We start from the raw sequence: 26,422 nt of genomic DNA, 5'->3' as shown, positions 1-26,422 counted from the left end.
CTCAGATCTCTTCAGGCGAAAAACTTGTGTCTTGAGGCGGGCCCTCTGGCCCTTGGGGGTCCATCTGATCACAAAATTGGCACCCCTGAATGTCATGGGATGCTCCCACACAGAGAATGCATACAGCCTGTTGATCTGTGATGGACATAGTCCGAGGACACTGGGGGCACAGACGAAAAACTTGACAACGCCATATCGAAAAACAAGATCAGTTAATGGTCTATGGCCTGCAGGCCCTGGAGGATACCGCTACGGGGAATAGACCGCAAAAATGAGAACTTACTGTGCCGCAGGACTGACTAAAGACAGGGAAACTGAGAGGGACCTGGTGCAGGAACAAGGCCAAAAATTAGCCTAAAAATGTAAGTTTTACAAAAAAATAAGAGCACAAGCTCCAAGACCGCAAGATGACAGCTCTGTGGAAAAAAAAAAAAAAAAAGATTAAAAATGGTCCTCATGTGGTCACATGGTATAGGGCATGCTGGGCATGTTCAGTGTACCCAAAGTTCTAGAAACTTTGACAGAAGTTTTCCGTGCCAGGCTCCATCTATGTCACCCATGTGTGAGGACTACCATCCTGCTTGTCCTAAGAGAAAATAAATTCTGCTACAACTGAAAAAATGGCATGAAGAGGTCTCTTCATGGAGGCAGGAATAAACAGGAAAAAGGCCTTTAAAAAAAACAAAAAGCCATCTACCTTACTGAATCTAATCAGGTTATTTATAAAACGCATATAGTACACTACAGCAAAACCTATTGATTATAGAATAATGCGACCAACTTTTTTTTTTTTTTATTACCCCTTTCAGGTGCTTCTTACTTCGCCTTTTTGAACAGGAAATCACACTACATAGATTTCACATATATGTGCACACATTTTGATACACCCACTATGAAATCTTACATGTATTTTGTCTGAGAAAACTATCTGTCGTAATGATCAGAAATGTATAGCTCAACAGTGGTCTGACCTGGCATTTTTCATTGTATCCCTTTTCAAAGATTAGCAGTATTTATGGATTTATTCAGTTGCTTTTTGATTTGTATTTGATTTTTTTGTTTTTTTGTTGTTTAAACTACAAAAGAAACAAACTACATTTACCTTTTCTTCCAGCAGCCTTATTCTCTTCTTCAGTAAGGAATTCTCCTTCTCAGTCTCCTTCAGTCGTTTTTTGATGTCTTCATATGCTTTAGTAAGTGCAAAGTGTGATGCAACGGATTCGTCGCCTGCAAGAGCTGAAATAGGAGTCTCCGTAGCTGTCTTCTCAGTGCTCTCGGCATTTTCGTGGTTCAAAATAGAAATGTCATCATCTACCAGCGTATCCATGGCAGCTGCTGTAAATGAAAGTTTTGCAACATCAAAAAACAATTTCTCTTATCTTCCCCACTTCCCCCTCAAAAAAAAAGTGGCAAAAAGATGCAGTTTAAACAATGCAGTCAAAACTAGGCATATGCATGGATTTTTCTACTTTTCACTGATGAGATTCTAGCAAATTTCAACAGAGCAAATTTCAGAGCCATGGTTGGCCTTCACATACAATTTGAACCTAATTGGTCCATTTAACCAACAGATGGCCGGAGAGACTGCATGTTTTTTCGCACATGCTGAGAAGTGCTAAATATATATATATCTATATATCTATACACACACACATACATACAGATTAAATATAAAGCTAGAGAGCCCATTTCAGATTAACTTCAAGATGCATGGCTTTGCTGAAGAAACCCTAGTAGCAAGCAAGGATCTAAAGGAAACTATGGGCAGCAATAAGGAGAAGCATAGAGAGGCAACAAATCTTTATGTAGAACAGGCTAGCAAAGGGCAGAGAATAAAAAGAACAATATAGCTCTCTACAGAGGTTGCAGAAATAGCCAGAGCAAGAAGGTATGCATTCGGAAAGCATTTTAAAAAATTACAAGAGGAAGAGAAAGCAAGAATAACAAGACAAAGAAAGGCTGGGCAGACAGTTAGAAGAGCAAAGGTGCACAAAGAACAGAAAATTGCCCGGGCAGTAAAAGGAGGTAAGACCTTTTTTTCAGACATATTAAACCAATTCTTTTGCTCAGAATACACAGGAGAAAGAGAAGATAACATGCCGAAGGCAGGAAATAAGGTCAAAAATAACTGTGAAATGACCACAAATCCATTTACAGAGGAGACAGTAAATGCGTTAACACAACTGAAAGTAATGGGTACATGCAGCAAGCTGAAAAGGCTCAAGAGAAGCACCAACTGCAGCCTTCATAATTCTGCTCAACTTGGCTTTGGAAACAGGGACGATAACAAAGGATTAAAAGACAGATGTCCCCAAGAGTGGAACAAGGCAAAGGCCTCTCAGTCTAACTTCAGTAGTGGGAAAATCTGTGAAAACACCAGTAAAGAGAAGGATGCTGCAGCACCTTGAGTCGAACAGATAAAGAGGACATGCCCTTTGCTTCGTAAAGAATACCTAATTAGTAATACTGTCCATATACAGGATGCTGCTGCTGTATTCAGTTCTGGGAGCCACCTCACCAAAAGGGAATTAAAAAAAAAAAACTTTATTGAATTAACAATACATTTCTTCACTAGCTTTCAGTTGCTAAGCTCTCATCTGGTCCAAGCAAACCGAGCAGATAAAGGCAGAGGATGATGTCTGAATAATACAAGCAATTCACAGATTACATTACAATAGAGTTGTGAAAGGGAAGCAGGAAAGCCAGCAGAGAAATAAGAGGATAATTTTCTAGTTCATCACTTTTCTCTTGGAGACAGTCTCACCAAACAAGCTTACACTTCTGTTTTGGTTTTCCTGTTAGGATAAGTACCAAACGTTTCCCCTCATTTATCAAAATGTGCTAAGAAGTTTTCGCATGCGTTAAGGGCTTATTGCATGCGAAACGCGCCCTTAACAAATGCGAAAACTCCTTTAACGCATGCGATACCACCATATCGTATGGTGCGATGCAAATCTGAAAGAGAGGAGAACTTAGGGGCGGAAGTGGGCTGGGTTTACCATTTTGCTAAGCCCTATCACACGGCTTTAACGCCGATTTTAGCTACAAATTTTTCAGGAGCGTTAAGCCGTGCGATAGCTTGCATTATGGCTTTATCACCCATTGTGATGTTTTTCGCAGATGCCGGTTTTGGTAGTTTGAAGCTCCCAGAGCATTCACCTAGCTATCAGAGCCCGGGGAGGGGGGGGGGAGAGCAAGAGCAAGAGAGACTAGCCATCATCATAGATACGTATTTATATCTGTATAGGAGGCCCACCTAGTAACAAGGTGAGGTTTAGGTATTAGTGTAGGGGGTTAGGGGCCACATTGACATTTAATGTGAGACGTACAAACAGAATAGTGCTCTCTTGTGAACATTTGATGACCCTCAGAGTGAGGAAACTGCACAAATCTCATCTTTGGGTGAATGTTCTCTCAACCTAGCTTGATGTTAAGCTAGGTTGAGAGAACACTGCACAAATCTCATCTTTGGGTGAGTTTCCTCACTCTGAGGGTCATCAAATGTTCACAAGAGAGCACTGTTCTGTTCGCACGTCTCACATTGAATGTCAAAGTGGCCCCTAACCCCCTACACTAATACCTAAACCTCACCTTGAGTTACTAGGTGGGCCTCCCATAGAGATATAAATACCTATCTAGGGTCAGGACATTATGGCTTTTCTCTCTCCCTCTCGTAGTAAACAAGGTCCCCCCCAGTGGTTGTATGTAGGAAATACCACATTCGGGCACGTAGCTCAAAGTGCAAAAAAATGATCGCAATTTGCGGTAGCTTACCTCTTTGCATAGGTATCAGCGCAAATTGCGATAAACTCCCTATTACCATAAAACACTCCCCTTTTCCCATCGCATGCGATATTTACCGCACTTTGATAAATCCAGGCCTTTGTTTGCATCAAATGGCTAGGATGGTTTGTCTTGCTAAGTTTCAATATCAGCCAGACAAACCACAGGTTTTAAATTTCCTGCTGCTCTGATCGCCTCCAACTTGTCCAGCTGTTTAGCAAGATTATCTTACCTGACCTACAAATTTTTGAAAACATTCTGAAAAGTCTGCGTGTGGGGGCAGTGCATGGACACTTTAGTGCTCTGCAGCCTGTTACAAAACGGTCCTCAATGTGGTTTAAAGGTTATGTGGAAACAAATTCAAGGCCATTGGCATCCATTTATTATCATTAATGAACTTTCTGAAAATTAATCTTTAGAAAAAAATATTGTCTATGGAAAAATAGATTTGGCAGGGGGTGGGGGGGGGAGGGGGATTTCCGCCCCACATTTCAGCTTCTCAGTCTGGCTAAAAGCATGTGGGTTAAAAAAATAAGGCGAATGGGTGTTTAGGTCAGAAGAGGAAAACCATGCCCGCACATTTGATTTTCAGCCTCTTTCACAAGTAAAAGTTGCAAAGTATGTGCACCCTTTGTATGTGTGATCTTTACTGTTTCAAAGAGAAACTGATCTACAAAGTATGAGCGTTAAAAGCACCCCCACACTCTGCAATGAGGCAGCCGATTGAAAATGACCCCCATGACAGATGCCCACTGCCACCTCAAAAGACTCAAAAAAGTGACACCATAAGTATCAGCCTTAATGTAGAAAAAGCTTTAGACAGTGTGTCATGGGAATATTTATGGCCAGACTGGTTTCTCAGAAAACACACTGAATATCTTTGTAAAGCAACTGTAATCATGAACAATTCCAGACCACATTCATTCATTCATCTTTGAGACTTGTGTCAGGGATGCCTGCTATTACTTATTTATTGCTGTTTACTATGTTATCGTTTCTATTTGAAACAAAACAACTATCACCAAAAATCCTGTAAATGAATTTATTTTATTTCAAGACTTTTTCCACATTTTCCAGCAGCTCAAAGCAGATTACAAATACACGCAATACATATCATAAAAATAAACCAATTAAAATATACATAAAACCATAAAAATTGCAATAAGAATAAGACTAAGAGAAGAAAACAGGAAAAAAACATAACAGCTGCTGAGAAGCCATCATATTATTCTATCTGCTGACCAGCCAAACAGAAAGATATTAAAAGAAGAATTAACCTATGCCATCAAAAGCTGCAGTAAACATAAAAGTTTTCAAAGCTTTCTTAAAGAGAGTGGTGTCCGTTAATGACCACAGGCTCAAGGGCAAAGTGTTCCAAAATGATGGACCAGCAAATGAAAATGCACACTCTTGAATCCATCAAGTGAAGTATTTGATAAGATGGAATTTCCAAAATGTTTCTGTCAGCAGAATGTAGTGACCGGGTTGGAATATAGATTCAGAGCAAAACAACTTTCCATGGAGCAAAATCTTCATTAAGAAGTAATTACGAATGAGCATCGCAATTTTATATTTCACTCTCCAAGTCATAGGCAACCAATGAAGTGTTTTAAGATCTGGATGATATGCTGATAACGGCTAGTGCTGGTAAGGAGTCTAGCCATTTTGTAAAATCTGTAGAGCTTTCAATGTAGAGAGTGGCAAACCTAACAGCAATGAGTTGCAATAGTCAACATTAGTTAAAATTAAGGCCGGCAATGGAACAAAAGTCCTCAAATTTCACTAATGGGTTAAAGGTGTCAACACCCAAATCTTGGAAAAAAAAAGAGGATTTTTATCACAGATTTAATATGAGGCTTCATGGATAGTTTAGAGTTTTAAAGTCACATCTAAATTCTTAACTTGAGAAGATACAGTGATGGAAAAATTACTCAAGTTAAATGCAACAGGAGTATCTGGTCTAGAGATTTTGTTCAAAACAATCTTCAAATTAATTATTACGGGACAGCTGGGTTTTAATGGAGCTCAAACAAAGGCTTAAAATCTTTTCAGTGTCATGCCAATCCCGAGGTCTCCAGTATCCAGACAATGCCATTCAGAAAACTCATTTGCAATGGAAGCACACTGCTACCTGTGGGACAAATAAGAGCAGAACCAATACAAACCAGAACCACCAATTCAAAAGTCAGATTAAATGTTTCAACAAGAATTATTATAGTTATTATTTCAACTTGTGAACACTTACACAATCTTATTCATAAATGTAAAGGGACATCATATGTGGAAAAACTTGTGAAAAGTTTCCAGAGAAAACCAAACCATTGTGTAATTATAGACCCAATTATATTTGCACAGTTTTAATTTGTTGTTCCTCATATAGAGTTCTATTGAGGATTGAACGAGTAATCAATCAAAATAAATAAGCTATTTGCCTTGGTTCTGGAGCCATTAGCTATTACTCTCAGAACAATGAATGATCTGATGGCATACAAGCTGGAAAAGAAACCATTAAACTTGCATTCTTTGCTGATGATATGCTCCTATTTATAATTGACCCACAGGAAGCAATACTGAAAACAATAAAATTGATTAAAAATCTTGGCAAAATATCTGCCAATAACATCAACCTCAATAAATCCAAAGCCTTACCTATAAAAAGATATCATGGAATTAGGGAATCCCCTTCCCTTGGGTGAAGGAAAAAATGAAATACTCAAGGTTCTTTTTCTCAAATGACCCTAGGAACTTGTAGAAGAGGAAGGTGATACAATGTATAAAGGTGGTTAAGGATATAGGAAGCAAATAGGCAAAATGTACTTGATTAAAGTGGTTATTTACTCAAACTGATGTATTTGATGCAATTTTATTTATATTTCACTTTTTCCAGACACTTCAAAGCAGAACAAAAGTTACCTATACCATTTAAAAAAACCTATATTATATTAAAATACAGATACAATACATCAGCGCTTCTCAACCGGTGTGTCGCGACACACCAGTATGTCGCCAAGCACCGGCTGGTGTGTTGCGTGCTCCCGGTCTCTCCTGCTGCTCTTCCTTCCCTGCTGCCGTTGCCACCAGGCTATCAGCACGTTCAGGCCCAGTGGGAACGGCAGCGGTGCTAGAAGAAGCTGTGGCACCCGTGGCTGGCCTTTTCTTCTTCCCGCGCCTGCCCCCCCCCGTGACCCGGAACAGGAAGTGATACGCGGTGCGTGGGAAAGAGAAAGAGCCGAGCCGTGTGATAAAGTAGCAGTGGTGGCTGCAGCATCGGCCCCCGAGCAATTGAAGCAGCCGGTAATCGAGAAAGGAGACAGCAGCATGAACCTCCCGCGGCCGATGGGATTCTACTTTCTTGGCTTGCGGGGGCTGGAGAAGAAGGCTGCTGCAGCTACCATTTGTACTGGGGGGGGGGGGGTGAGTGAGAGAGAGAGAAGCAGCCAGCCAGCCAGTGTGTAAGTGAGATAATGTATTTGATTGAGAGCATGTGTGTGATTGAGAGAAACTGGTCAGAGAGCTGATGTGTGTGTATATGTGAGAGACAATGAAAGTGACTGCTCAAGGAGATGACTGATGTGTGTGTGAAACAGTCAGGGATGTGACTGATGTGTGTGTGAAAGAGAGAAAAAGCATGGAAGTGAGAAATCTGGGTATGTGAGAAAGAATGGGAGTAAGAAGCCTGGTGTTGTGGGGGTGTGTGTGAAAGAAAGCATGGGAGTGAGAAGCCTGATTATGTGAGAGAGAGCATGGGAGTGGGAAGCCTGTGTGTGTGTGCATGCATGAGAGAGAGACTGGTTGGTAAGGTGACTATGTGTGTGAGAGAAAGACTGGTGTGTGTGAATGTGAGAGAAAGAATGTGATTCAGGGAATGAGAAGCCTGGGCAGTGGAGAGCGAGCATGGAAATGAGAGAGAGACGTGTGTGTGTGTGTGTGTGTGTGTGTGTGTGTGTGTGTGTGTGTGTGTGTGTGTGTGTGTAACAGAGAGAAAGTGATTATGGGAATGAGAAGCCTGTGCATGTGAAGAGAGTGAGCATAGGAGTGAGAAACCTGGGTGTGTGAGAGACACAGCATGGGAGGGAGAAGCCTGTATATGTAAGACAGAACACGGAAGTGGGAAGCCTGTGTGTGTGTATGCATGAGAGAGATCAGGTGACTAGTGTGTGTGTGTGTGTGTGTGTGAGAGAGAGAGAAAGAGAGAGATTATGGGAATGAGAAGCCTGTGCATAGGAGTGAGAAACCTGGGTGTGTTTGAGACACAGCATGGGAGGGAGAAGCCTGTATATGTAAGACAGAACACAGAAGTGGGAAGCCTATGTGTGTGTGTATGCATGAGAGAGAGAGAGAGAGAGATTATGGGAATGAGAAGCCTGTGCATGTGAAGAGTGAGCATGGGAGTGAGAAACCTGGGTTTGTGCGAGACACAGCGTGGGAGTGAGAAGCCTGTATATCTGAAAGAGAACATGGGAGTGGGAAGCCTGTGTGTGTGTATGCATGAGAGAGATCAGGTGACTGGTGTGTGTGTGTGTATGTGAGAGAGAGAAAGAAAGAAAGTGATTATGGGAATGAGAAGCCTGTGCATGTGGAGAGAACAAGCATGGGAGTCAGAGACTGGTGAGTGTGTGTGAGACAGAGAAAGTGATTATGAGAGTGAGAAGCCCATATATGTAAGTAGAACACGGGAGTGGGAAGCCTGTGTGTGTGTATGGCATGAGAGAAACTGTTCAGGAAGGTGACTAGTGTGTGTGTCAAAGACTGTTTGGGAGATGATTGGTGTGTGAGAGACAGAAACTGGTCATGGGGGCATGACTGGTATGGTGTTGTGTGTGAGAGAGACATGGGCACTAAGGAAGAGGACCATGAGTATAGAGCTTAGCTTCTACTGCTGCTTCTGGTGTGTGCCATGGTCTGCATGGAAGAGGAGTAGGAGAGCTGCTGGAGGGGGTAGGTAAAGGTAGCTTTTTAAGTTTATTTTTCTTGATTGACTGCCATTCTAATTATTTAATATTATGTGATGTGTCTGCTTTTTTTGAAATATTTTATTGGTGTTTGGAGAATTTTTAATAGTTTTTATGAGTTTTTAATTGTTGGATGTTATTCTGTTCATAGCTGTTTTGAAACATTTATTCTGCTTATTAGTATAGTTTTACAATTATTTCTGTGTGGGGATCTATAGCTGCTTGCTAGTTCTGTTTTCCTAATAAGAGGTGTATTGGTTTTTAGGGCCTGATTTAATATTTGTAGTGTTGCCTTTTCATAGATAGGGTTGCTCCTGTTTGAGTGTATTCCATAATACAGGTGTAACCGTGTGCAGATTAGTTTATGTGCATTACTACAGATCCTGGGAGTATGTTAGGTCGGTTCTGTGTCTGTTACCGAGATGAGATATTTTACTAGCATGTAAGCGTTTTATCAGTCTTATTTGTTGTGTTTTCTCAAAAGGACATGCATTGGTGGTAAACTGCTGTCTTTTCATAAGTAGGGCTATTGAGCCTGGAAGTAGAAGGAGTTTGAGTTGCTGTTACTGAGATGACACCAGGACAAGAATATCTTTTTTGTAGGCTGAGTTGTATGGGGAATGTCATAATTCTGCTTTACATCCATTATTGTGGGTCAGGGGGGTTCCCATGGATGCAAACTGTGCTTTTACATCTAGCCCCGTGACGATCATGGGTCAGTGTGTCACGCATGTGAGAACCATCTGTCAGGTGTGTCCCGACAGAAAAAAGGTTGAGAACCACTGCATTACATTACTGAGTTGTGCTAACAGGATTGAAGTTCATAAAGCATAATTCTTATTATAACTAAGCACATGTGAAGAGGTGAGTTTTTAATAGTTTTTTAAAATTCTCTACGATTTGCTGTTAAACGGATATTGTCTGGGAGAGAGTTCCATAACATCGGTCTGGCTACTGAGAAAGCGCGTTTTCGGGTTAGTGCTAAACTGACAGATCTTATTGATGGTATTTCCAAAGTGCATTTGTCTAGTGAACGGAGCTGTCTGGTGGGCCTGTATATTCTTAGTAATGAGCATAACCAAATGGAGTTGGAATTGTATAGCAGATTATGTATTATAGACAGGATTTTATATGTTGTGCGATACGATATCGGAAGCCAGTGTAAATATTGTAATGTAGGTGTTATATGGTCTCTACGTGATACATTACATAACATGTGGGCTGTTGCATTTTGTACAAGTTACAGTGATTGTATTGTTGATTGAGATAGTCCAAGATATAAAGAATTACAGTAATCTAAGGTGGAAAGGATCAAAGCTTGAGTAACTAAACGGAAGTCATTTGGTAGTAGTAACGGCTTGAGGTTTGTTTTTTTTAACATATGTATTTTGAAAAAATATTTTTTTACTATTTCGGATATATTATCAGTCATTGATAGTTTGGAGTCTATGATTACTCCTAGATTCTTTGCATGAGATTTTATTGTAATAGGTTGATTCTCAAAAATAAAGGATCAGAAAGTAAAGGATCAGAAAGGTCTCCCAGTAGGAGAACATCACCCTGGTGTAGCAGGAAGTAATCCTGTAGCAAGGACTTGCTCTCCAGGTGATGTATTGTCCTCTCGCACTGAGGACAAAGTCTCCCAGGGCTACTGCCCAGGAGGGAAGGGTTAGGCCAGCCATCATTAATTGGTGATTTGATTATTAGCAATGTAGATAGCAGAGTGGCTGGTGGATGTGAGGACCGCCTGGTAACTTGCCTGCCTGCTGCGAAGGTGGCAGACCTCATGCGTCACCTAGATAGGATTACAGACTGCTGGGGAGGAGCCGGCTGTCATGGTACATGTGGGCACCAACGACAAAGGAAAATGTGGGAGAGAGGTTCTGGAAGCCAAATTTAGGATTTTAGGTAGGAAGCTGAAATCCAGAACCTCCAGGGTGGCATTCTCTCAAATGCTTTCCGTTCCACGTGCAGGTCCCCAGAGGCAGGCAGAGCTCCAGAGTTTCAATGCGTGGATGAGACAATGGTGCAGGGAAGAGGGATTCAGCTTTGTAAGGAAGTGGGGAAACTTTTGGGGAAAGGGGAGACTTTTTCAAAAGGATGGGCTCCACCTTAACCAGAGTGGAACCAAGCTGCTGGCACTAACTTTCAAAAAGGAGATAGAGCAGCTTTTAAACTAGAACAAGGGGGGAAAGCCAACAGTTACTAAGCAGTGCATGGTTCGGAGAAATGTATCCTTGAAGGATACTAATGAAACAGGAGAGTTAGGGCATCCCAACAGACAGGTTCCATTAAAAGCAAACATAATCCATGTGCCTATATGTAAAAAATCACTGAAGCTAATGATTTCCGAATTATCCCTAACAACTGAAAAGCAGGTTAATACAAACAAAAAACACACTTTGAAATGTCTGTATGCCAATGCCAGAAGTCTAGAAGTAAGATGGGAGAGTTAGAGTGTATAGCAGCAAATGATGAGATTGACATAATTAGCATCAAAGAGACTTGGTGGAAGGAGGATAACCAATGGGACAATGCTATATCAGGGTACAAATTATATCGCAATGATAGGGAGGATCAACTTGGTGGGGGTGTGGCACTTTATGTCCAGGAGGGTATAGAGTCCAACAGGATAAAGATCATACAAGAGACTAAATGCTCGGTAGAATTTATATGGGTAGAAATCCCATGTGTGTTGGGTAAGAGTATAGTGATAGGACTATACTACCGTCCACCTGGACAAAATGGTCAGACAGATGATGAAATACTAAGAGAAATCAGGGAAGCAAACCAATTTGGCAGTGCAATAATGGGAGATTTCAATTACCCCAATATTGACGGGTAAATGTTACATCAGGACTTGCTAGAGACAAAGTTCCTGGATGAAATAAATGACTGCTCATGGAGTAATTGGTTCAGGAACCAACAAGAGAGAGGAGCTATTTTAGATTTAATTCTTAGTGGAACGCAGGATTTGGTGAGAGAGGTAACGGTGGTGGGGCCACTTGGCAACAGTGATCATAACATGATCAAATTTAAACTAATAACTGGAAGGGGGAAAATAAGTAAATCTACAGCTCTAACACTAAACTTTGATAATGGAAACTGATAAAATGAGGAAAATAGCTAGAAAAAAACAAAAAGGAGCAGCTGCAAAGGTTAAACATGTTCAACAGGCATGGACATTGTTTAAAAATACAACCTGGAGGCGCAGTCCATATGTATTCCACACATTAAGAAAAGGTGGAAGGAAGGCAAAACGATTACTGTCATGGTTAAACGGTGAGGTGAAAGAGGCTATTTTAGCAAAAAAAAAAAAAATCCTTCAAAAATTGGAAGAAGGATCCATCTGAAGAAAATAGGATAAAACATAAGCATTGTCAAGTTAAGTGTAAAACATTGATAAGACAAGTGAAGAGAGAATTTGAAATGAAGTTGGCCATAGAGGCAAAAACTCAAAAACCTTTTTAAATATATCCGAAGCAAGAAACCTGTGAGAGTCGGTTGGACCATTAGATGACAGAGGGGTTAAAGGGGCTCTTAGGGAAGGTAAGGCCATTGCAGACAGACTAAATGAATTCTTTCCTTCCGTGTTTACTAATGAGGATGTTGGGGAGATACCAGTTCTGGAGATGGTTTTCAGGGGTGATGAGTCAGACAAACTGAACGAAATCACTGTGAACCTGGAAGATGTAGTAGGCCAGATTGACAAACTAAAGAGTAGCAAATCACCTGGACCGGATGGTATGCATCCTAGGGTATTGAAGGAACTAAAAAATGAAATTTCTGATCTATTAGTTAAAATTTGTAACCTATCATTAAAATCATCCATTATACCTGAAGACTGGAGGGTGGCTAATGTAACCACAATATTTAAAAAAGGCTCCAGGGGCGATCCGGGTAACTATAGACCAGTGAGCCTGACTTCAGTGCCGGAAAAAATAGTGGAAACTATTCTCAAGATCAAAATCGTAGAGCATACAGAAAGGCATGCTTTAATGGAACACAGTCAACATGGAATTACCCAAGGGAAGTCTTGCCTAACAAATCTGATTCATTTTTTTGAAGGGGGGGTAATAAACATGTGGATAAAGGTGAACCAGTAGATGTAGTGTATTTGGATTTTCAGAAGGCGTTTGACAAAGTCCCTCATGAGAGGTTTCTAAGAAAACTAAAGAGACATGGGATAGGAGGCGATGTCCTTTCGTGGATTACAAACTGGTTAAAGACAGGAAACAGAGAGTAGGATTAAATGGTCTATTTTCTCAGTGGAAAAGGGTAAACAGTGGAGTGCCTCAGGGATCTGTACTTGCACCGGTGCAAGTACAGATCCCTGAGGATCTTTCCCTATACAGATCCCTGAGGATTTTTCCCTATATGCAACACCTTGCACTTGTCCACATTAAATTTCATCTGCCATTTGGATGCCCAATCTTCCAGTCTTGCAAGGTCTTCCTGTAATGTATCACAATCCGCTTGTGATTTAACTACTCTGAATAATTTTGTATCATCCGCAAATTTGATAACCTCACTCCTCATATTTCTTTCCAGATCATTTATATATATATATATATATATATATATATATATATATATATATATATATATATATATATATATATATATATATATATATATATATATTTTCTATATATATATATATATATATATTGAAAAGCACCGGTGCAAGTACAGATCCCTGAGGATTCATTTATTTATTTATTTATATATATATATATATATATATATATATATATATATATATATATATATATATATATATATATATATATATATATATATAAATGATCTGGAAAGAAATATGAGGAGTGAGGTTATCAAATTTGCGGATGATACAAAATTATTCAGAGTAGTTAAATCACAAGCGGATTGTGATACATTACAGGAAGACCTTGCAAGACTGGAAGATTGGGCATCCAAATGGCAGATGAAATTTAATGTGGACAAGTGCAAGGTGTTGCATATAGGGAAAAATAACCCTTGCTGTTACACAATGTTAGATTCCATATTAGGAGCTACCACCCAGGAAAAAGATCTAGGCATCATAGTGGATAATACTTTAAAATTGTTGGCTCAGTGTGCAGCAGCAGTCAAAAAAGCAAACAGAATGTTAGGAATTATTAGGAAGGGAACGGTTAATAAAACGGAAAATGTCATAATGCCTCTATATTGCGCTCCATGGTGAGACTGCACCTTGAATTCTGTGTACAATTCTGGTCGCCACATCTCAAAAGAGATATAGTTGCGATGGAAAAGGTACAGAGAAGGGCGACCAAAATGATAAAGGCGATGGAACAGCTCCCCTATGAGGAAAAGCTGAAGAGGTTAGGGCTGTTCAAGCTTGGAGAAGAGACGGCTGAGAGGGGATATGATAGAGGTCTTTAAGATCATGAGAGGTCTTGAATGAGTAGATGTGAATCTGTTATTTACACTTTCGAATAATAGAAGGACTAGGGGGCATTCCATGAAGTTAGCAAGTAGCACATTTAAGACTAATCGGAGAAAATTCTTTTTCACTCAACGCACAATAAAGCTCTGGAATTTGTTGCCAGAGGATATGGTTAGTGCAGTTAGTGTAGCTGGGTTCAAAAAAGGTTTGGATAGGTTCTTGGAGGAGAAATCCATTAATGGTTATTAATCAAGTTTACTTAGGGAATAGCCACTGCTATTAATTGCATCAGTAGCATGGGATCTTCTTAGTGTTTGGGTAATTGCCAGGTTCTTGTGGCCTGGGTTGGCCTCTGTTGGAATCAGGATGCTGGGCTTGATGGACCCTTGGTCTGACCCAGCATGGCAATTTCTTATGTTCTTAGCAGGGTTCCTATGAATTACAATTGAGGTGATGAGATGGTACTTTGGGTAGTTGAGGATGAACCCAATTGACTCCAACACCTGAATGGCCAAGCGCATGGTCCTGACAGCCCCTACCTGAGATGTGCTCTTGACTAGCCAATTGTCCAAATACACAAAGACATGCACTCCCAGTCTGCAGTGGTGTGCTACCATCATGGCCAGGAATTTTGTGAAGACCAATGGGGCAGATGCAAGCCCGAATGGCAACACCCAGTACTAGTAGTGCTGTTTTCCCACCACAAATCGGAGATACTTCCTTTTACTGGGGAAGATCTTGATATGGGTGTATGCATCCTTTAGGTCGAGGGAGCATAGTCAGTCCCCTTTTTGCAAAAGGGGGATCAAGGGACCCAGGGAAACCATCTTGAACTTTTCTTTTTTTAGAAACTTGTTCAAGGCCCTCAGGTCTAGGCTGGGATGGAGTCCTCTTGTTCTCTTTGGAATCAGGAAGTCCCTGGAGTAGAATCCCTGCCCTCTTTGCTGTGTTAGTACAGGCTCAACCACTCTGGCCATTAAGAGGGAGAGGAGCTCCACTGAAATTACCTTCTGATGTGCTAACAGCCCCCAAAATGGGTACACAGGGCAATTTGGCAGGATACCCAACAGATTCAATTGGTAGCCCTGACTGATGAACAGAACCCACTGGTCCACAAAGAACCACAATCTGCCCCTGACCAGAGGATCCATCATCTTGGGTATGGGCAACTGGCATATGTTCTCTGTGGCCCAGTCAAAACCCTGTCCCTAGGTTTGACTAAGGAACCGGCTAGGACTTAGGAGCTCTCTCCTGCCTAGCACAGCAACGGGAGCTCTGATGATAACGGGAGTGAGGAGGCGGAGGACAGTACTTGCTTTGCTGAATGAAAGACTTCCTTGGCCCCAGTCTTGATTGCCTCCTGGAAGAGGACGACTGGTTTGGAGTATTGACAGAGCTGCTGGAGGGTTTTGCGATGGTTCCTGAGTTGGGCCACAGCATCCCTCATCCTATCTCCAAAGAGATTCTCTCCCATCCATGGCACGTCAGCGAGTCATTCCTGTATCACCAGTCAGAGATCTATGCCATTTTACAGGCACTGACTCCTGCTGCAGAGACTCTCGATGCCATCCTGAAATCGTAGGTTGCACGGACCCTGTGTTTCCCACACTCCAGACCTTTGCACACCAGCTACATGAGTGTACTTGCTGTTAAGGCAGCTGGCTAAGCCACCTCCTGCACCTGCTCCAGATGTCCCATAAGTATCGACTTGCTGTAGGCAGCAATGCGGGCAATAAGTATGGTGCCCTGGAACAACTTCCTCCCAAGAACGTCCATCGCTCTGTGGTCTTTCTCAGAGGGCGCTGAAGAATGGGTCAGAGAGCACTTGGCCCTCTTGAGGGCAGATTCGACCACCATAGACTGTTGAGGCAGCTGACACTTATCGAATCTGGCAGCCTTCTGGATGAGGTAAACCCTGTCCGCCTTAACAGGAAACATTGTGAGGGGGTGTTCCCAAATCCTCAGTAGCAACTCCTTAAGGATCTCGTGTACCAGGACTGCCACTATCTCCTTAGGAGACTCCACAAACTGGAGGATCTCAAGCATTTTGTGCCTGTCATCCTCCGTCAAAAGCTGGAATAGGATGGCCTTCACCATCACCCTCACAAATCCTGCAAAGGTTAAGTCCTCAGGCAAAGACTTCTTTCACTCATCTGGAGAAGGGTCTGATGGGAGACCATCCAAGTCCTCAGAGGATGACTCTGATTGATCATCCCCCCAGGGGTCATGGAGACCCTCATCCTCACTGTATGCCACAGGGGATGGGACCCTAGATGCTCAGCCTACATACAGTAGTGCAAGAACCAGTGGAACTCGACAGGGACTACAGGTCTCGGGGCCGCCGCTGGCCCTGGTGGAGCTTCCTCTTCGTAGGAACTGGAGACTACCACCATATCGATAGGGAGAGGCCTCAGTGTCAATCCAGGAACCGATGCCAGCTGGGTCAGTAACGCATCAATGAGAACACTGAGCTTCTCCAGAAGTGGTACGAGAATGGGCGGCACTAGCTCCGGTGCCGTCTGTGCCACAGGACCAAAGCCCTGCAGCACCTGCTCCACTGCCAGCTGGACTCTGTGCTCCAGCTCCTCCTGAAACGTTGCCAATGCCAATACCAACTGGGGGGAAGGAAGGGTAGCTAGATCCTCCTTGGACCTGAGAGGGGGGATCAGCGTCTGGCACCAGGACCGGTGGAGACCATCGCAGGTCCCATGCATAGATGGAGGATGGGCACACTTCTCCATGGGATCGCTTTGGGGCATCAATGCAAAAGCCAGTGCATCCCTGTGCATCAACAGAGACCAGTGCCAATGCTTCTTAGGCTTCCCTCAATGCTTGGCCCGGTCCTTCCCCAGTTCAGAGGTCAAAGACTACGAACCCGGCTTCCTCGGCCCAGAGGAGATAGACAACAGTCTGTCTTCGGTGCCCCTATCCACCTACAACCTCAACAGAACAGAAAGTCCTGCCGAATTCAACAGCATAAGTGTCCATCGATGTGGCTCAGATGTCCTTCCATATGGCTAATGCCGATGGCTCGGACTTCCTTGACCCGAAGAGCTGATCCATCTTGATGAGTCGAAGCAGACATCCCTTCGGGGTCATCTGGGCACACAAGAGGCAACCTCGAACATCATGGGTTGCCTCCAGGCAGAGAATGCATATCTCATGAGGATCAGGGATAGACATGGTCCTGGTGCACCGGGGGTATCAGCAAAAACCAGACGTGACCATGACTAGGTGATACAAAAGGTACAAAAATCGAATGATGGTAGCGGGCGTTGATGGCCAACGGGCACTGAGGCACCACTACCACGGGGGATTGACTGCGAAAGAAACTTATCAAACTGCCGAAAACCCTGATTGGGGGACAATACAGGAAGGCACCAAGAGGGACCCGGTGACAGACTGATGAGAAAAAAAAATCATGAAAGAAGTCTAAAATCAAAAGTTTTTCACAAGGCAAAAAGCCAAGTTTTGAGCTCAAACAAACTGCGAGGCTCACAGCTCCGTAAGGGGAAAAAAAAAAAAAAGACTGAAGAGGGACCCTGTGTGGACGTGTGGTATAGGACATACTGGGCATGCTCAGTGTGCCTAGTCAAAGTTCTAGAAACTTTGACATAAGTTTTCCATATCGGACTCCATCTGATGATGTCATCCATGTGTGAGGACTACCATCCTGCTTGTCTGCAGAGAAACAAAATATTAGGGGAATGCAATGTTAAATCTGTAAATGTTATATAGAGAGATAGATATTGTTAGCTGAAATGGCACCCAGCAATGGCAAGCATTCAATTTCTTTATATGAAAAGCCAAGAGGATTTGTCTGTCGTTGGCCGTCTCCTCAGTCGAACTCTGTCCTCTTCCTTTACTAAACTGATACCACACATACGCATTGTAATGCAATCTGTAACTTGCAGGCAACCTTGCGCCTCACTCATTCTGTACTCTAACCCCAGCTAAACTGTGTGGTTTCTTCACTGACCTCATGAAGATAAAATAGCTTTTGAATGCTAATCAAAAACATTACATTTTGCCACCTAACCTTTCTAAATATTTTTCTACCTTTGGCAAACATTAAAAAAAAAAAAACCTAACACAAATGGTTTTATTTAAATTATTAATGTAATCATAATGTTACTATTTTAGCCAATTTGACCAGAACTGTTAAACTGCCATTAGAATGTTATCAAGCAGTGTAAAACTGATGACCAATATCAATCACATCTGACTTACCAGATATGGCCTGCTGAATCACTACATTTCAATACTAATTCAGTATTCAGTTAAAAAAAAAATAAAGACATGCATGTAATGCTTCCCAAATTTTTAATGTTTCCTCTAACCAGAGGTTGCTCCATGATGACTTTTGAACTTATGCATATGATAAAGACCTTGAAAAGACAATATTACATATTTCCTAAGCTGCTTTTTTTTCCCTACAAAATACCGACTTCCTCAAAATCTTTATTTGTACAAAAAACAGTTTATCTTTAAAAAAAAAAAAAAAAAAAAAAAAAAGGGGGCAAAACAAACACTTTTCTGCATGCAACAATACATATATTGACTCCTGGCTGGTGATCATTGAGATATATTGGGCCTTCAGGGAATTAATGATATCCACTTTAAAGAAACATTTAACTTTCAGGTCAATAAAATGTGACATTCACCAGCATAAAGCTCAATATCTGCCTATTATACTATGACATTATGGAAGCTAGCCCCACTGATGGCTATTCGGAACTAGAATTGTACATCCACAAATTACACAGATAAGAAATAATAATAAAAAAGAAATAATAATAAAAAAGAAACCCTTGTCCCTTTCAAACTGATATGCTTCCACCATGCAGTGAGGGCTTTTAGAAAGTGTGTCAGAATATTGACAGAAAAAGACACAAAGACCCCCTCCATCCCCAGCTTTCCTGGAGTCATCGTACAGCAGTAAAAATGTCTCCCAAGCTTCTTTTATGGCTACACTTATTAGGTGGAGAGAATCACTTGACACTTGGACTCATGCCTCACATTTAAAGCATGTAATTTGTTGGGCCAGAATGCACACCATTATTCTTTATGCCTGTCATTTTTTTTTTTTGTCAATGGAAGGTCTTCCTTGTCTACATGAAATTACTGCTGGAAACAAAAATGAGGATTCAGCAAACAAACAGCCAGCTTCATTCTACACTTGTTTTTAGGTCAAGATAACATTTTTTAAAGTTGTACCCTCATTGGAACGCTGTATGGTTTCATTTTCTTCTACATCTATATCACACTCAAGTCATTCAGAATAATTCTTCCTTCTATTACTGGCTGGGACAATAAGTGCCCCTGGTTATCGGCTCACTCATGCAGTTTACAGATGTGACCCTGTGATCCCACCACCAATCAGGTTTTCAGGATATGCACAATAAATATGCATGAGATACATTTGCATACCCTGGAGATTCAGCATATGCAAATTTACCTCATACAAAGTTGAGGATATCCTAAAAACTCGACTGGCCAGTGGACACAGGTTTGGGAACTGCTGCTTTACATCTATGAGATCAGTTTGACATTATTACAAGTCATTTGGGTAATACGCCAAAAAAAAATATCATCCTGGGCTGGATGCAGTTTTGGATCAATAGGAAAAATGATTTTTAACTAAACAGACAGACACTTGATTGCATGTGCCAATTAACATAATTGCTGCAACAACATTTAAAATAAATAGCTTGGGGGACAGAATTTTAAAGAGGTGGCTTTAAAGCTTGTAATCAAGTCATATTTGATGCCCAACTCAAGCATGTTACCAGTATATTTCAGCAGGAATGTCTCAGGGGCTTAAAGTAATACAAAAAGCATTTTCAATCACATTACAGTGTTTCATATAGCCACATCAATAGCCAAAGGACAGGGATGTAAAACGCCAGTATAGCTCAAATAGAAAAATGCTTCATAACAAAAATATCTTTTCTGGGGCATCAAAATGAATAACTCATAATCACAACCTCAATAACAGTGATTTCAAAAACTACATGTAATCAGCATAAAAATGGATGCCATAAAAAAGAAAGAAAAAAGCCTTAAATGCTACAAAATAAACACTAATTGTTTAAAAAAAAAATGTTGAGCATGCACGCAGCAAAACTCAGCTGTGAGAAGCCATTCAAGGAACTTGATGCAGCTGCATTTCAAACTTCAGAAGCTCAGGATCAAGGGAAACAGCATCTATTGAATGAGATGTTTTGTTCCAGGAAGAAAATGTTTCATTGGTAGACAAGCTACTCAACATAGATGGAAACACAAATATTATATTAAGATCTGAAAGGTATCCTGGCATGTTTTGTGTGTCCCCTCAGTTTGCCAGCAGCAATATGATCACAATCACTGATTTATGAATACAGCACTGTCTACGGGCCTCCATACTTCCAACTGTTATGAGCAGACAGAGAATATCACTTGTCACATTGAGCATTGTGCTGAGAATAATACTGAAGTTAGGGCAATAAGCAAGTGAAGTAATCTGGTGGCCCAATCATTTCTTGTGATCTATTTAGGAAAAAAGAATTTATCACACCATAAAAAAGGTAGGAAATCAATGTGCCTGTGAGGGAGTTTACAGAAAACTCCCTCAGACTACCTTAAAGGACCGGGCACAGCTGTCTTGTCTGGTCCTCCTTAAGGTTGAGTCCCGCAGGGAATCCTGGGTGAAGGCAGGAGCCCTTCAAAGCATAAGACCTAGAAGAGTTAGACGGGTCCCAGGAAGCTGACAGAGTCCCAGCCTATGTGAAGACCTGCTACATTTAAGGTTAGCAAAGTGTGTGAAGTTTAAGACTTGCTATTTTTGATGAAGATTAAGACTTGTTCAGGCTGATCCAATAAATCTGTGTGGAAAATGGGCACTCAGAGTTGAGCGCCTGCTTTCCTAACGCGCGACCAGCCACCTCTCCTGGGCGCACGATTGAATATTTAAATAAGGGGTAATGCTAAAAAGGAAGCGCTAGAGACAAATGTGCGCCCCTAGCACCTCCTTGGCAGTGGGTACCCAGGAGAGGTGGCTATCAGCGGGTTAGGAAAATGGACGCTCAGTTTTAAGTGAATCCTTTTTCCCTAACCTAAGAACATAAGAAAATGCCATACTGGGTCAGACCAAGGGTCCATCAAGCCCAGCATCCTGTTTCCAACAGTGGCCAATCCAGGCCATAAGAACCTGGCAAGTACCCAAAAACTAAGTCTATTCCATTTTACCATTGCTAATGTCAGTGGCTATTCTGATCACTGGCACATTTTTATTTTATTTTTTTAAACATTCTCGTCCTCTCTGTTCCTCAGATTTAATATCGCCACAATATTAAGTCGGAGGAAAATAATGCTTTTTCTGTATACTTTTTGGGCTACTCAGAAATTAACGCCTGCTCTTGGCAGGCGTTAATTTGGAAGAGTAAAAAAAACTTGCATGGGCACACTTTTTTTATTTTTTGAATCATTGGAGAATAGCTAATAGCCTCATCAATATGGGGGTTGGACGCACATTTTGGACGCCTTAATCCCCTTATAGAATAAGGGGTTATGTGGACATGCGTCCAAAACCCACGTCCAACCACGGGTTAAGCAGTGCACTCGGCTAAGCGCACTGTATTGCATCGGCCTGGTTATGTTTAAAGACTGTGTGTTGCCTGAAGTCAATGTGAACTTCCAAAGTTGTTCTGTGTTGCTGTGCACTGCATTTCGTTGGGTTTCACTAGAAGTAAACTGCACTTAAGGAACAGCTAGAGAGTCTGTCACCTGTTTTCCTCTGGCTGTCCTCAAGCCACTACCTCTCAAGTTACCACAATACCTAGAGGAAAGAACATCTGTATTTATATATACTTTTTATAGTTACATTTACAATTTGACCAGCGCATTAAAGGGCACAAGGATTTTTGGTTTCAAGTTGTTTTTCTATACTTATGGTACACATTGCGGATTGACTTAGAAACTGATTTATCATCAAATGACTTTCTAATTTTGGACTTTTTTTCATTTACATTTATAATTTGCTACATCTATGTTGGTCACTCAGTCATACTTCAAAAATCATATTTGTGCTGCCTTTTGTGACATTTAATGATTAATTGGATTTCCTTAGAATGTACTTTCAGTACCCCATCAAAAATTCTGCCTTGGTAACCATAATAGACAAAATACAATAAAAATGGTTGACTCATGGGAAGCAGAGACAGCAATTTTCTGTGCATTTAACAGAATGACTCATGTTTACTCTGAGCATGTAAACATACGGGCACTGTGTAATAGCTCATGTACTTTTACACACTGGGCGAACTGTGTGCACTGGCTCGGCACACATATGTCTATCTGCTGGGGAAAGGATGCACAGTTACATAGCACGCATACACTGTGTTCCCAGAGGCACCAGGACGTCAGGAGAGTGAAAGCATATGTGTGCACATGTCTTTTTATCCTGTCATTTTTGACAGCCCCTACACTATTATATGGGAATTTTGATACATGTAAGTAAAACTTCCAAAACTCCACTTTCAGTGTTATTTTCCTCTCCTCCACTATTGCAGCAACACTGACATTATTTGCTGTTCCATGGGCCGACATTGTCGAGAAACTGACCCACAAATGATGCTACTCGTTTGGTGGGGACGTGCACACAATCCCACCAGTAAGCAGTGGGAGTCATCATGTGCTGTTTTTCCCCTTCCCTCCCCCTACCTCTGTCCCGAAGCACACCTTCCTCAGCTGGTGGCTTTTTTTTAGGAAACATTGCACTTCAAAGCAAATAAATCATAATGCCCATCATTAAATACCTAACTCCATACCACATACAATTATATACACAGAATTAAAAAAAAAAGCAAAACCTATTTCCAGGCTGAAAATACTCTGTTTCCTCATCATACTGATTGCTACCTTTCCATGACTTTTCCATGCATGTGTCTTCTTCCTAACTCTTCTTCCCATCTGACTTTTTGAAATCTTTCATGTTGCTTTTCTCTCCTCCTTTTTCACATTTTTTTTATCCATCTTCCCTCCTTCTCTTCTCTGTCATGGGCTCACTACTACCTGCCTGCAGATCCTCCCCAATTCCAGGTACTTCTTTCCCTCTATTATTTTATTTAAAATAACCTGCGCGCTTCCAAAGATTTGGGGCGGGGAACAATAAAAACATGCATAAATCTAAAATACAGATGAAAACATAAAAATTACAAACACAATCAGTGCCCAACAGATCTCAAAACTTCTAAGGAAAAAATATAATACAAGTCTAAAGTAAAGTGGGAAGAACACTATTCCGGCAAAATCAATGCGTTCCTGAATAGAAACGTCTTTAGTGCCTTTTTAAATATCTGAATATCAGATGCTGTCCAAAGTAAGGCTGGTAATGCATTCCAGGTTTTGGGGGCTGCTACTGAAAAGGCTCTATCCTGTGTTTCGCCAAGAAGGGCACGGCATATGGAAGGAACTTCCAACGTTCCCTGATGAGAAGATCTTAGCACGCTGGATGGGGCATACAATATTAAGATGGTATTTTTACATTATTCAGCAATTTATGGACTAATAGGGCTACCTTATAATCAATCTGCCATTGTACAGGGAGCCAGCACAAAACTGGAGTAATGTGTTCCTGCATTCAGGTCCCGGTCAATAGGGGGTGGTCACATTTTGTATTGTCTAAAATGAGTATTGTGTTTGCTGGAAGAGCTAACTACAACAAATTAGAGTAGTCCACGGCTGGCAAAATTAACATCTATAATATGTTGCGAAAATCATCAAGGCTTAGCAATAGTCTAAAATGGCAAAGTATATTCAACTTGCTGAAGGAGGCAACCATAACAGACTTGACCTGGGAATGGCACTGACAAGTGTTGATATAAGACCCCAAATTTTTAACCTCTTTTCCAAAGGATTGTTTGCAACCTTCAAATTCAAATAAAGGTGGCGTATCAGCTACAGAGAATCTACTCCTTATAATCAACTCTGTTTTGCCAATATTCAGGACAAGCATGTTATGGTTAAGCCACCGCTTAATAGCCAAGACACACATTTGAAGAAAATCAAAGGTTGCTAACCATGAGGACAACACTGGAAAGAAACACTGTATATCATATGTATAAATGTTCTAATTTAAGCCAAGACTAAAAAGAAGTCTGCATAGTGGAGGCAGATAAATGTTGAAAAGCAAGAAAAAGGAACACGTATTTCAAGGATACACAAACATGATGTTCTGATGTTTGTTTTGACCTACTGTCTACAGTCCCTTAAATAAGAGCCAAACTAGGAAAACTACTGACTCAGCTATCCGAACTTCAGAGTGTCTGTTCAATAAAACTTGATGGTTGATGGTATCAAACGCAGCTGATATATCTAGTAATACTATAACACAGTGGTTCTCAACTTTTTTCCCCATCATGACACACCTGACATGCCACGCTCATGTGTGACACACTGCTCATTACAATTCACGGCGAAAATAAAATAAAAAGTAAAGGTCCGGTAATTATTTTTATTGTTTAAAATGACACAAGGAAAAGATACCTATTCTATCTGACAGAAATTGCATAAATAGTAAACATCCCACACCAAAACAGCACCAATTTCCAGCACTTAAACAGTAACCACCTTACCTAAGAAAAGGCAACACTGAAAATATTACACCAGGCCTTAAGATACCAATATATTTTCTATTAGGAAAATGGACCAAGTCAGGCTGCTATAGAGCCCTACACAGAAACTACACGCCAGCAGAGAACCTCACCTGAATCACATGTGCTGACCCTCACCTAACAAAGAATAAAGAGACCAAAACGCATAACTAGAAGCATGCAGACAAAAACTGAATTGGAAACCGCAACAAGCCAGAGTCTCTGTATGCAGTGTAACAAAGGGAAAAAAAAAAACATCACCCATCCTTATAAAACAAATCAAGAAATATAAAATCAGTAGCAGTAAAACCATACTAACAAAAAGAACTGATTATTTCGAAACAGCTGAGTGGAATATCCAATAATTAAAAATTCATATAAAAAAATTCTAGATACCAATAAAATATTTCAAAATAGCAGACACAAAGACCCAGTAATGAAAAATAAGGATACAAAAATGTTTTTGCTCTGCATACCTGGGAACATTTGATATCCAGATGTCCTGAGATTGTTTTGAATTAGCAGGGGGAGAGGTGGTTTGCTTGGAACTTTCTCCTCTCTCAGTCACATACTAGCGCTCTCTCTCACACTGGCTCTCAATTACACACCTATACACACAAGCTCTCTCTCACTTATATTGGCTCTTAATTACACATTTACACACATGCTGTCTATCTTTTCACGCTTACACACACAGGCTTTCAATCACACACATACATGCTGTCTTTTTCTCTCACACACAGACTCTCACTCACATGCTTACAAACATGCTCTCTCTCTTTCTCTCATTTACACACAGGCTTCTCAATCACATACTCACATGCTCCCTTCATCTAAACCAGCTTTCAATCACACACAGACTCACATGCTCTGTTTCTCTCATTTACACACAGGCTCTCAATCACATACTCACATGCTCCCTCACCTAAACCAGCTCTCAATCACACACATACACACATGCTCTCTCTTACTTGTACACACAGGCTCTTAATCATACATACACATGATCTCTCTCACATACAAAGGATCTCAAACATACACACATACTCTTTCACACAAACAGGTTTTCAATCACAAACTTACACATATAGGTTCCCAAACGTAAACTTACATTCATGCTCTCTCTCTCACAGGCAGGCTCTCAATCACAGACATACTCTCTTTCACATATACAGGCTCTCAATCATTCACATACATGCTAACTCACTCACACACATAGGATCTCAAACACACATGCTTGCTTGCTCATTCACTCTCTCTCTTCCCCCCCCCCCCCCCAGAACTAGCAGCAGCGGCGGCAGCCTCCTCCCAACCCTAACCTCCTTCATTTTCAGCCCTGCGGAGAAAGGAGTCCCATCGGCCACAGGGGTTGACATTCTTCTTCATTTTTCTCCGAGCGGCGCTGCTCATTCCTCAGGGTGCGCCTCTCTTCTGTTCTTCGGGCCGACGCTGACCACATTAGCATGGTCTCTTCTTCCCGCGCACGCACCCACTGCTCACCACTTCCTCTTCCGGGCCGCAGGGGGGGGGGGGGGAGAAGAGACCATGCCGGTGCCGCTGACTCCAGCTGTTCTGCTGCGTTAAGCCCAGGCGGAGGAGGATCGGAGAGCAGCTAGGTCAGTGGGGGACCAGGAAGTGTGGCGACA

General features: G+C 41.4%; 1 protein-coding gene across 3 annotated transcripts in view; it reads right to left on the bottom strand.

Moving 5' to 3' along the window:
- Positions 1-26,422, bottom strand: part of AZI2 (5-azacytidine induced 2) — a 137,113-nt gene that overhangs the window by 86,642 nt on the left and 24,049 nt on the right. For 2 of the 3 annotated variants that reach the window (XM_029589423.1, XM_029589424.1), the window contains exon 2: positions 1,103-1,335. In XM_029589423.1, the coding sequence (XP_029445283.1) occupies positions 1,103-1,335 (233 nt within the window). The remainder of the gene's footprint in view (positions 1-1,102; positions 1,336-26,422) is intronic. The other variant, XM_029589425.1, reaches the window with a different exon arrangement.

The sequence above is a fragment of the Rhinatrema bivittatum genome, chromosome 2, assembly GCF_901001135.1.
Source record: "Rhinatrema bivittatum chromosome 2, aRhiBiv1.1, whole genome shotgun sequence".
In the NCBI taxonomy this organism is placed as follows: domain Eukaryota; kingdom Metazoa; phylum Chordata; class Amphibia; order Gymnophiona; family Rhinatrematidae; genus Rhinatrema; species Rhinatrema bivittatum.
This window is presented reverse-complemented; position numbering and strand designations above follow the sequence as displayed.